Source organism: Camelus dromedarius, chromosome 32 (assembly GCF_036321535.1).
Source record: "Camelus dromedarius isolate mCamDro1 chromosome 32, mCamDro1.pat, whole genome shotgun sequence".
NCBI lineage: Eukaryota > Metazoa > Chordata > Mammalia > Artiodactyla > Camelidae > Camelus > Camelus dromedarius.
In genome coordinates this window covers 8532584-8546125 of record NC_087467.1, presented here as the reverse complement: position 1 = coordinate 8546125, position 13542 = coordinate 8532584, and the positions used below count along the sequence as shown (strand labels likewise).

The window sequence follows — 13542 nt, the reverse complement described above, 5'->3', positions numbered from 1 at the left end:
TAGCCACAAATACGACAAAAGACAAATAACAGATGAGTTCTAGAGGGACTCCTTAAAGAGAAGGTAATGTTTTTACAAGAGGATGTATTTCAACATGTGGAAGTGGGAGCTGGTCAATCAAAGTGAACTGAAGGGTAATATTTCCCATATCCACATCTTAAATGAGAAGCTGCTATATATAGTACGTTGATTTTATTCAGCTTTCTGTATTCTAGATTGAAGTAGCCATAAAGGCCTTAACTTAGTCCATATATGAGCATTAACTGAAGCTACCTAAGTAGAGAAGTTCCTTAAGTATTAATTAAGAAAGAGTAGTATCTTAAAAAATTTCACAAAAATCTATAGCTAATAGGCCTCTGGAAAAAGAAAAACCAGGACAGGGAAAAACTGCAGGCATTCTTGAACCAGAATCCAAAAAAAGTCACATATACATGTGCACATTATTAAAGACAATAAGATGATCAACAATATATATGGGAAAATATTTGAGGCACTAGGAAGGAGGGCTGATTTAAGAGTTGGCCATGATGACAACTCTTTTAGGCAAGCAGTTCTGATAAAAGGCTAATTGTAAGATGTCAGTGGACAGTTGATCACTCAATAAATATTTATTAACTCAATAAAGTGAACTGGTAAAATTTTAGTGGCAAAAGTGAAGCAGTGAACGAGACTCCCCGGAATTTACTAATTAATGAAAGAAGAGGAAATAAACCAAGTAAATGCAAGACTCACAAAATATGTAAGGGGAAAATTAAGGCAATACAGAGTTAAGTCGTGACAGGAAAAGTCCTTCAGGTGGATGCAGAATTTAGGTTGGAACACCAAAGTAACTGAAATGTTTTTTGATCTCTTCCACTTCACTTAACCCAATGTTTCTGGAATGAAACATTCCAATGATTACATTCCTGAGGCTTAATCATTTATTCCTGCACTGATTACATTCCTGGCCTCTCAGTCAGATTTTAGGGAAGGTGGGGTGGGAAGAGGGAGAAAATGGTAGAGAAACACAGAAGGACAGTGAGGGAGACAAACACAGTGGGTGGGGGGTTAGCAAGGGCACTCCGAGGACCTGCCAGGTACTTAGAAGTAAGAATGGGATTTAGAGTCATTGCCAGATGAGCTGGACTGCTGGTTAGCCTCAGGCAAATATCTCAAGAATTCTGGAAGAGAATGGAATATTTTCATAGAAAACGAAGGAGGAAGCATATTAGAGCAGAAAGAGTCATGTTGGGAAGAGATCCTCAATTTCATTGCCCTCACGTTTGTGTAAGAGAAGAGGAAGTGAGGATATTCAACTGTGTCAGGAAACCTGAATCAGGAAGCAGCTGGTGTGTACTCTGAGTCAGTTAAAATAGAAGAAGGAAGGAACAGCCTTCTGACAGTGGTTTCTGACCAGTGTGAATCTGTAGCACATTTGGTAAGCTCGGCTCTTACACCTGCTTTGTGAGCTCTTTGCTGGAGGAAGCCCAAAGATGGAATTCACTGATACTTCTTTTGAGCTAGTGATCATTATGTACATGCTCATGAAGAGGAAGATCAGTCAGTGTCCATTTTGACACGGTGCTGGTGATCTTCTGTCAATATGAACATTGTATATAAAGTAAATTTGTGAGCATTTGTGAGCACTGCATATAATGTACGGTATATATTTATACGTTTGATAAAAATACCTCCTGATGAAATTTGATTAGGCTCTTGAAATTTATTAATTTATTTTAAAGCGTGATACTCTTTGACAGTAAAATAGAGTAAATTAATGTTGTCACTTACAAGAATGAGAGAATCTCTATTTTCCTGTTTTAATACACCGAATTAGATGGATTCTGTTTTTAATCCAAGTTATTCTGATTACCTACATAAATTCATGACAGGTGCTAACTCCTATATATCACATAAACCTGGCCTTAATACTACATGTTATAATGCATATATTACAATACACAAAGCCCTCTAATTATATGGGTTTAGATTTATATTATTTTATTGTTGTTATGCATGCAAAAACAATACAATATGCTAAGAATAAAATAACACTAACTGATACTGCAATTCTAGGTTTCAAAAACATTATCACTAGCCATAACCAAATTAGCACCAAAATATTGCCTTATACCATTCCTATGTTTTCAGTATTGAGATTAGAAATTTCAAAGCACCACATTCTCAGGTATTTTCCAGGGCCAGGCTGGAGCATAGGATGATCTGGTTTGTATCATGGAGGATGTAAGAATAAAGTTAAGCCTTGCTATACCTTGCCCAAAGGGGACAATTGGGACATGTTGGGAAGAATGGGGTAAAATAGTGCTGAGTATATTTGTTATTTACTGTCAGAGATATAAAGTGTTCATTTAAATGTGATTTTAAAAATAGGCCCTCAAATTATTTGATAATCTTCCCTTTAAGAAGTTAAACAGCAATTCCCTTCCCTTGGAGTGTGGGCTGGACTTAGTGACTCTCTTCTAAAGAACACACATACACACACACACACAGCTGTGGCTTCTGTCCTGGGTTTTCTCTCTCTCATTCTCTCAGATCATTTGATATGAGGGAAGCCAGCTCCCATGCTGTGTGAGCAGCTCTGTGGAAAGACCCACATGGTGAGGAACTGAGGTTTTTTGTTTTGCCAACAGCCCCATGAGTGATCTTGGAAGTAGATTCTTCAGCCTGTTCAGATGATTGCCACCCTGACCAGCCTGACTGCAACCTTGTAGGAGACCCTGAGCCAAAACCACCCAGCTAAACAGCTCCTAATTCTTGACCCTCAGAAACTTTCTGAGAAAATACATGCTTTTTTGGTTTAAGCTGTTAAGATATGGCACAATCTGTTATGCAGCAATAGTAACAATAGGTTCTTAACTCTTCTTTTCCTCTCTCTTTGCCTAGCAAGGGAATAATTTACCATCCCTGTTTTCTGAATGAGAGGCAACACTGCTCTCCTAATTCATTGCTTGATAAAAGACTGAAAATGCAAATGATTTATTAGTAGTAAGAGAGTGATTAATAAATACTTATTGATTGATGGAATATAGTTTGCACCATCTAGGAGCTTATTACTTTAATTGAAGACAGTATAGAGGGACTATAATTTAATAGTTCTAGAAATTTAAAAATGGTTTGTTACCAACAAATATTTCAAGTAACACATCAATATATTAAAGAAGAAATAATCATCCCCAAAAGAAGTTGATATGAATCAACACTGAACAGAAGCAAGCAACAATGAAATAATTATCTACCAAAATGGAAAGGAACACAGAAAATTTCTTTAACCCGATAGAAGGTATAAACCAAAACATTCCAACAAATATTTTACTAAATAGAGATAATTCAGACACATTCTTATGCATGTCAAGACAAAATAAAGTAAGGATATCAGGAATCAATGCTTCTTTTTAAAATTTTACTGGCCAAAGCAATAAGAAAATAAAAGAAGATACATATAAGAGGAAGAATATCTACATAGAAAATTTAAGAGACTCTACAAACCAACAGGAGGTAATAAGAGTTTAGGAACTTCTTCGCCTACAAGATCAGCACTGAAAAAAAATCAAGTGTTTAAAAAATCAGTAATAACCAATTTTGAATTGTAATTTTTGAAATCCCAGTCATAATCCAATGTAAAATGTAAAATACCTAGGTTTCAATCTGTTAAAGAATATGTAGGATTTTATAGAGAAAATTAAAAAACATTTTTGGAAAACGTAACATAAGGACTGATAATGGAGAGAGATAAAATGTCTATATGTGGGAAGAGAGGACCATGGGCATTTCAGTATTTCACAAAGTAGTCTATAATCTCATCAGGGTTCATGCAACTTGACCTAAAATTTATGTGGAAGAACAAAGGATTTGGAAGAGCTAAGGCAATTGTGAAATAGGAGAATGAGCTCAAGGAACTTGCCATGTAATATATAAAATCTGTCTTACAGCTGTAGGAACTAAGAGTAATACTAGCATCAGAATGGATAAACATCATTTGATCAAAAAAGAAAGCCGCACCACAGAGACGGTCATGGAAAATATAGAAATATGAAATATGACAGAGATGGTATTCAAGTCAGTGCAGAAAGGTTAGCATAATTGGTTTACCCTGTACAAGAATCTAACAGAAAATTAGATCTCTGACTCACAATATACATTAAAATAAAAGCAAAGTAGATTAAAATGAGAAAATCTAAACTTTAAGATTTTTACATAAAAATATGACAGAATACCTTTATGACTTTTATGTGGTGAAGGTTTTCTAAACTAAATATTAAAATAATAAATTCTAATGGAAAGCATTGATACATTTAATTACATTCAAGTTTTTTAAAAAAACTCAAGAGTAATAAAATAAGCCACAGGCTTAGAGAAGATATTAGCAATACTTATATATTACAAGGGTTAAATTCTTTATCATAGAAAGAGCCCCTAGAAATAAATAAGAGAAACAATACAAATGATGAACCAGAAAAATGGGTAAATGATACAAATAGGCAACACACAGAGAAGGAGATTTATCTGGTCTATATAAACATTTGAAAACATGTTCAGTCTTTAGTAGAGAACAAATAAATATACTTCACACTCATCAGACTGGCAATTATTAAAAAAAAAAAAAAACCTGTTCATACCAGTCATTGGTAAAGATGTGGAAAAATATGAACTTTCATATGCTGTTCAAATTTGTTTATAATTTGAGACAAAGACTTTAAACAGCAATTTTCCATTATATATTGGAGTTAAGTTTCCCTTTGATCCAGCAATTATCCTTAAATCTACATATTCTAGTCAAGTGGTTCTCAAGGCCAGAAGGATCAGTATCACCCCAGAGCTTCTTATAAAAACAAGCATTGAGACCCACTGAATTAGAAACTCTGGGGCCCGGCAATTGGTATTTTAACAGACCTGAAGGTGACCTACCATACGCTGAAGTCTGAAAGATACTGCTTTTGAAAAACAGTTATAATATGTTCTCAAGGAAACAAAATAACGTTCATTTACAGCATTAATTGCAATAGTGAAAATTTGGAAATAATCTGTCTACACTTAAGTAATGAAAAAAATACACTGTGTTATGACCATACCTTAAACCCTAGCATTTAAAATAAATACATTAAAATTGCAAGTGATATACACTAGTATATATTATATATAAAATTGGTATAACATTGACATAAATAAAAAATAAAAACCAACAGTTATTTTAAATTAATTACTACATTAACAGTTTTAAAAACACAGAAGAAATGTAAACACTAAAAAAGGCTGGTAATTAACTCTGAGAAAAGAGGAGGAAAATAATACTAGGAACAGGCAGGTAGAGGGTTTTGAGCATATCTCTCTACACTGCTTTAATCATCCAAAGAGAACATGTCAAATGTCAAGATACACAGAACTGGCAAAGGTACACAAAAATGTATCACTAATATTTATGTACATACTTACAGCTAACATATAACTATAATTTATTGTATGTTTAGTTGTTTCATTAAAAAAACAGGCTAAGCTGACATCTCTGCAAGAAAAGTATCCTCTATATTTTGTGACTTGGGATTACTTTTAGGAATTTATTGTAATCTGTTTTTTAAAAAAATATCCTATAACATCTGCCCATCTGCTAACATAAAATTTTTTTTTCAGTAAAACAAGATTCTTCTTAGGTATCCCCTTAATATCATCTTACCCATGATAAAAGAACAACCCAAAATATTAAAGGAGTTTACACCAATACAGAAAAAATGAATACTTTCAGACACTTCACAGATTGCTAAAAATTTTGGGATTTTCCCCCACCCTGCTCACATATTTAATACTGTTGTTGAAGAGTAACGTTATAACTTATTTCATGCTAAACTGAAGACAGACATACGTAGCCTATTTGCATGAGAATCTATGTTTGCTGGAATTAGGGGAACATCCGTTTGAAAAAGCACAAGGATACATAAAACTGATTAATAGAGCTTTGGAGAAAGTTATTTATAATCCCTCAAATTAATCCTTAGACTACAATTGATTTTTTTCTTGTGATTTGAATTTTCTAAAATTATTAAGAAATAATGAAGATTAGATCCCTTGTAGAAAAATGGCAGTAACATATTTATGTCAGCCATGTTGCTACCATGAAGACACTTTGATAAGTCAAAGTTTTAAAAGGCAACAACAGATATTAACAATATATTATGCTAGATAAAAAGAAATTTTTGTAAGCTTATACATACATTGCATATTACTGTGTGGAAACAATAGTAGACTAATCTGTTTTTTCTTTAAAAAATTCCTTAAATTGTCTCTGGGCATTACAGAACATAAATATCATTGCAAACATGCTTTAGATAAAATTAAATCATTTTTAGAGGCATATGGTGCCAAAAATTAACTCCCCAAAGACATAATTTAACTGGCTTTTGCAATTTAGGAACCCTGGGAAAAAGAAAGAGAACATTTCAAGGAAATGAGAAGTGTCCTTATAATGAATTTCTGCTTATAAGAATCAGACATAACAACAGTCTTTTTAATTAAAATACAAATACCATATGTATAGTTATCTGAAAATGAACTATAAATTGTTTTGCCACAAAACAAAGACCAGTCAATACTGAAAACACAGAAGTCCCTTAAAATACAAAGATATACTTGGCAGGACTGCTAGTTCATGGACAGCACTCAAAGTTCTTTGTCTTTGAATATGATTTGTCCATTATCAGACGTGTTTTCAATGCCATTATTGAAGATTTGACTATATGAGAGAGTTTTAAACAATACCTCATTTGGAGTTTTCAGAAGAAAAATATTCTTGAAAAATCTGACGGTAGTTTAAAAGAACACAGATTTTTTTTTTTTTGCATATACATGAAAAATCCATTAGATGCAACATTCAAACAGGAAATTAATCAATCACTGCAATAAACAACCGTCATCAATGCAACACGTAGGACAAATACGAGACTTGTGGAACATTCTACATTCTTCAAGTAGAAATCACTCCCCAGTATACTGGGGTGGGGAATTGGGAGTGCGTATGTGGTGCTGGTGATGTGTGACAATGGTAAGAGGTTACAGGATTTCTGAAGGAAGGATCTGTGTATGCATGGATCAACTCATCACTGGTATCTGAAAATCTGAAAGTTCATCTTATGTGGCTGCTAGTGAGCTTGGGGATTTCATAGGTGAGAAGCCTGCAGCCTAAGAATAGAAATATTATGAAGGATTTTTACTGTGGGAGAAAATTAAAGCCTTTCAGATAATCTGCTTGTGCTTCTTACCTATAAACATAGTCAAATAAATAATCTAACTGTACAAGCAGCTCTAAGAAAAAATTATGTGTAATTGACAAAAAAAGAGAAAAATCCTATATTCTGCAGATTTGCATTTGTACCTTAGGTAATTCAATTAAAATCATATTTAAAGCTTTGAAAAAATATGAGAGAGATAGATAGACAGATAGATAGGTAGATAGGTAGATAGAAAGATAGAAACACGCATATAGTCATTCACTTGCACAAGACTATTAAAATAATGGTTATAATTTCTGACTGGCTTGTTATAAGGTTCCATATACTGAAAGCATAATGCCTTCCTCTATTTGTGACAGATAAATAGAACTGATAAGGGAAGATATGTGCCTGAAATTTTAACTCAACAGAGTGATGTAAAGAGCAGCTCACAAGGCAAACAGCATAAGCCCTATCAGTTCTGTTTATTGTAATAACCCAAACAATGGCAATTACAAACTACTCCACAGACTTTTGGCACGGCAGGAATGACAGATATACAAAATCCAGTTAATACTGATCTTTTTATAGTACTCAGTTACCAAGCCACACATGTACGCTATACAAATCTCAAAAGTAATGAGATATTTCTTTATTATCAAATCCGTTCCACAGACTGGTGTTAAAGATCACACAGCTCTTTTCTAGAAATCTCCTTTGTCAACTGCTTAGGTATACTTAAGAAAAATAAAACTCACATGCATTCCCAAACCTGGAGCTGGCCTTTAAGGAAATTAATACAGAACTACTCTACTACTCTAATTATGTAAGTTATAATACATTTCAAAACTCTGTATTTGAAACTCTGCTAATACATAAAAACCCTGATGGCATGAGAGAAGTCAAGCCAATCCGCAACAGACACTACTAATTCTCAAAGTTAATAGTTAAAGATCAAGTCTATCCCTTTTTATGAATATGTGCATGTTTCTTTTGTATACATTACAAATAAAACACATTATGACACATAACAGATAACAAAGCCAATATTTTTACATACTTACTAGCAGTAATAAGCTGAAAAACTTAGCTTTCTTAGTTTCATAGCTATCTGGTTCTGGAATAAAACTACTGCATTCTAATGGATATCTCACTTAAAAATTATAAAGATAATAATTTAGATATTTTGTTTACTTATATTACTAAGTTTCACTCATAATTCCAATGAACAGTTTAAAAGGAAAGATTACATTCTGAATTCTAAAACTGTTGTTCCCTCTGATTTAAAAAGAGATGTTAAGCCAATAATAAAAATTTTTTTTAAAATTTCAATAGAAATTAATACTCACAAAAAAGTCACACTGCCCAAGTGAAAAGTAACTCATTTTAAAAAGTTGAAAATGGAATCACATGAAGGTTAAAACTGGCAGGTGATGCCATCACCGTATTTTAGATATGAACATATTCTTAGTTTCCATTTCCTTGCCTGCCTGTCAGTCATTTGTCCAAGTGTAATTAAATCCCTTGATTTTAAAATGTGGCCAAATGAATGCCCTAAGCAGGCTCTTTTGGTGTTCATTTATGAGCTGTGGTTGAACAATTTTCTTTGATGATTATTCACAGTATATCTTTACTGTCTTATGAGACCCACCTGTTTCAATGCAAATGAATCAAGGGGATACTTCAAAATAGCATTTACCTAAAATCAATTCACAATAAAAACACTATATCAAAAATGATTAATTATAGAGCTCACTGGTTTATTTCAAATTTTCAAGAAAAAATACAGTATTTTTCAACTTTAAAAATATCAAGTTCAGTTGTAAATATCTCCGGTAACTTTATTTCATTTACACATGAGAAAACATAACCGTTTCTGAAATTATTTGTTTTAAACTATTTGAAAATTTCAACTGCAAGTGTAAAGAAAATGTACAACACATTCATGCAATGGATGGGGGGAACCTAGGGACAGAAAGAAACTATAAGAAACAGGGGTCAGATAAGGATGAACTTCTTTATGAACTACATCTAGAACGCAAAAGTCTTAGGACCTTATTCTTGTCTTGACTTTTTGTTACTGATCTAGAATTTCTCTGGGGCTAGAAGGATTTAAGCAATTAGAAGAAAATCTGCAAAACAGTGCAAATTGTCACGGTTGCCAAAAATTTACTAACCCGTTTCTTGGCTTGAACCAGAGTATCTAACTGAATCTAGGTAACAACAAATATTATCAAAGAAATATGCATAATAATAAAGCAATGCTTTTAATGTATCGGTAACTAATCCCATTCTGAACATTATGAACTAAATTCCAGAGTACTCAGAAATCTGAAAAGTACAATGGTAGCAATGATTAATGTAAATGGAATGACAGTAATACATAGTAAGGAAATTAGAGATGTACTGCCACATTTTGGAAATTTCTGGTGGTAGTAGTGAGCGGATCATTGGATATTTGAAAGCTCAAGCAGACCTAGGCACTAGCATGCTATATGACTTTGGGTGACAGTGTCATGTGAACCTTAATTGACTCATCAAACAAGTGTAATAATACTAAACTGAACTGTCAGTAGGATACGTGGCCACTTGGCATTTCCACTTCTGCAGAGGCATTTATTTGAAAGTCTCTTGTCTCCTCCTCTCTTTCCACTTCTTTAGCTCCTTCACACTTCAGACGCCTCCAACCACTTCACTAAAATGGCTCTAGCAAAGATCATGTGTGGCATCTGATATGGTTACATCCTTACTAGTCTTTGAAAGTCCTTCCTTTTTAGGAATTATAAAGTGTATGGCATTGTAGATCAGTGAGGAAGGGACAAACTATGAAAAAAATTGATCAAGTCTTTATACTGTATGTAAAAGTAAATTCTATATATACTAAAAACTTAAATGTGAAAAGTAAATTTTAAAACATTTAGAAGAATTCTAAGAAAATGTCTACATACATAAAGGAAAGGATTTTTGAATTCTACTTCATCAGAATGTTTTTCAACAAAAAACACCATAAAATGAAAAAAACATTAAGCCGCAATTGGGAGAAAATATTTGTCACATACATAACTAACAAAATACCAGCCTCTAAGATGTATCTATAATCTTAGATATATGAGCAATACCAATATAAGAAAACCTGATGATAAAATGGCCAAAAGACATTTCTTCACATGAGAAAACAGTAACAGCGTATTAGTAATTTTGAAAAGGGAAGTTAGTAATACAATGGGATACTATTTTATATTCATTAGATTATGGGCAATTATTTGTTTGAAATAATAATAAATTACATAGTATATATTTATATCATAATGATTATTTGTTGAGCATTTGCTGTATGCTTTGCACTGTGCAAAATACTTCACTTACAATATCTTATTTATTCTTATATAAAATGAGTACTATTATCATTTTATAGGCTAGATGTAGGATTTTTAGCAAGATTAATAAATAATGTGTTATGTAATGATGAAGCCTGGATTCAAATATATGTCTGTCTGACTTCATATACTGTACTTTAAACCATTACACTTGATAGTTTTGCTGAAAAAAATTAAACAGTTAACTTGGGTACCTAATGTGTGCCTATAAATTTTCAAGGCATCGAATACATAGACATGAACAAGAGTCCAGGACAATCACGCCTAATGGAATTCACAACCTACTGGGGGACAGGACTTCAGGAGTGTGCAACAAATAAATATACAGTTACAAAATATGATTTATGTTATGAAAGATATAAGACATGGTGCCACGAGACTTATAAGAGAAGATGGTGGTAGTGTCCACAGTGGAGGAGGTAGCTTCATGTAAGCTTGAGAATTTTTTCTCAAAATTATTAATAAGCAAATTTTAACTCAGATACTCTTTATTTTCTTTGTTAAATAGTTAAATACTGTCCCTTCCCTTCCAACTCTCTCACTGCACTTGCCCCAGTCCCTTGTGTTTTCATGCTATATACCCTGGCTGCTTCCCAACTTGGTTCTTCAAAGTCTACACAGAGAAGTCTTCTGATCTCCTTCCTACACTCCCAATAAAACTTTTCTATGTTTGACCCTTTCTCCTCTGAATTTCCCTTTTGTGACACATCCCTACGTGAGCTATGTACTTCAATTAACCAATCTATATTTCATATATCAATTCCCTCCAAGAGATTTGTGTTAATTATTCCATTTATTTAAAAAGGACCTCTGCACATTGCTTTAACTAAAGGAGATCAAATGAAAGGAATTTTAGATACTGTATTGTGTTCATGGTAAATAGTACAGAAATAATGGGAACTTCTATGCCTTCTCAAATCATATCTCAAATGTGGCTACATACGCTGTAAATTCAATGTGTAGACACTTAGTCATAGCCCTTGGAATAAATGAAAGTGTAATAGTTGAACCAATTTTATTATATTTTCTGTCATGTTAGTATAAGTACTGTCAAATCAAACAATTGTTTTTTTCTTTCACTTTGACTAAATGAGCTTTGTGGAGATCTAGTCACTCCTTCGTTCTTTTGACAGCTTGTTCTGCTCATTACATGATATGTGGGATTATCAAATCAATAAGATCTCGCTGTATCTCAAATACATTATAAAATGGGATAAACCTTCTGAATATTTCTACATACAAGTTTCAAGTCAAATTTAAAGTCAGAAGGTAAAATTTAAAACAAAGAAGCTGACACATAAAACTGGCATTCCTAAGCCACGGCTCATGGACATTCAGAAGTTGCTTCAGAAGCAAGTTTGAAAAAAAAAAAAGAAAAGACACAAGATGATAGCTGAGAAAATTTTGAAACCTTAGCATAAATGGGAGAGAAAGGTAAATGGACATCATGAAAAAATGAGGAGGCTTCAGAGAGACAAGAAAGGTAAAATTATTTTAAAAATGAGAAGGACCAATGGTAGTTGTTTGTGTCTGCCTTCTCTGCTAGACCATTAGGTCTGTGAGGGCATGGTTCATGTGAAACCCATTTTTGTGTTCCCTGAACCTCATTCAGGGCCAGGTGCATGGAAATTCCTCAACAAATACTATTTGAATGATTTAATTAATAAATATAAGGTCTTTAATGAGTGTCAAGGAAGCTGGGTTCTTTTCACTTGAGTTACAACAAATCATACATTGTAAAATTTTTTAGCTATTACGTCTATTGAACCAACAACCCAGGTTAACACTGTACAATATACACTTGCACTACAGCAGAGATGACTACTCCATGAGGAACCCTTTCTGAGGCATCTCCCTGCCCTAAGCCAAAATACTTCCTCCACCATGCTCCCGTAGAGGTCTAATAGTATCTCTAATAAAGCTTATGCCACGTTTAATTATAAATTTTTTTAACATGCAAATTTTGCCAGTAGATTCTGGGCACACTGAGCAGAAGATATGCTTGCTTTGTTCCCAATTGTTGCACCACGTTGCTTAGCTCCTTAGATGGAAGTCAACATTTGTTACATGAGGGTATGAGAGAGCACACAGTGGAAGGGTAAATCATGTCCCCCTTTCCCAAGATATCTACATTCTAATCCTTGGCTCCTGAGACTGCATTACCTTAAATGGCAAAAGGGACTTTGCAGATATAATTAGGTTAAAGATGTCGAGATGGGGAGACTATCCTGGATTACCCAGGTGAGCCCAGTGTCACGAGAACCCTTATAAGAGGGAGGCAGGAGCATCAAAGGCAAAGGAAGTTATGTGAAGACGGAAAAAGTCAGTGAAGATGGCATGGCACTATGCTCATGTCACTGGGAGGAGGGAGCTAATGAATTCAAGCAGCCTCTAGAAGCTGGAAAAGGCAAGGCAACACTCTTAGAGGCTCCTACCTACACTTTAGCTTTAACTCAGTGAGACTGACTTTGGACTTCTGACTTCCAGAACCATATGATAAATCTGTCTTGCTTTAATTATTCCTCCATTACTTCCAGTCCCAAGAAATACAAATTGCAAAGTTCAACTTAGGTAGTTTGAAGGGAAGGTGTGGAGTAGATAGACAAAATTTCTCACCTAATTTCAAGGGAGCACAATCTTCTCTTCCCCTTCAATAAATATGTACTGACCACCTAATACTTGCATAAACTATACAAGGAGACATAGGATATGCAACACTGTATGAGACACGATGCTTGTGCATTTCAAACCTGCAAAGGCCAGGCACACGTGTGTAAAAATATGACCAGCAGCATAAAGTAGCCCTTGTGAAATATCAGAGAACGTTAGAGGAGTTCAAATGGATTGAAATCATTCTAGATGCTACGGTCCAGGATAGCTTTCTAGACACAGTGGGTCTCAAATAAGACCTCCAAAGAAAGGAAAGGAATCTTCTGGGTTGGGGGCTAAAAAAGGTCATTCGAATAAGA

At 33.9% G+C, this 13542-nt stretch overlaps 1 protein-coding gene across 1 annotated transcript in view; it reads right to left on the bottom strand.

Moving 5' to 3' along the window:
• The window catches only part of CCDC178 (coiled-coil domain containing 178), a 260878-nt gene that overhangs the window by 29143 nt on the left and 218193 nt on the right, over positions 1-13542 (bottom strand). The window contains 1 exon segment of the mRNA XM_031438906.2: positions 7090-7167. Coding sequence (XP_031294766.2) covers positions 7090-7167 — 78 coding nt within the window.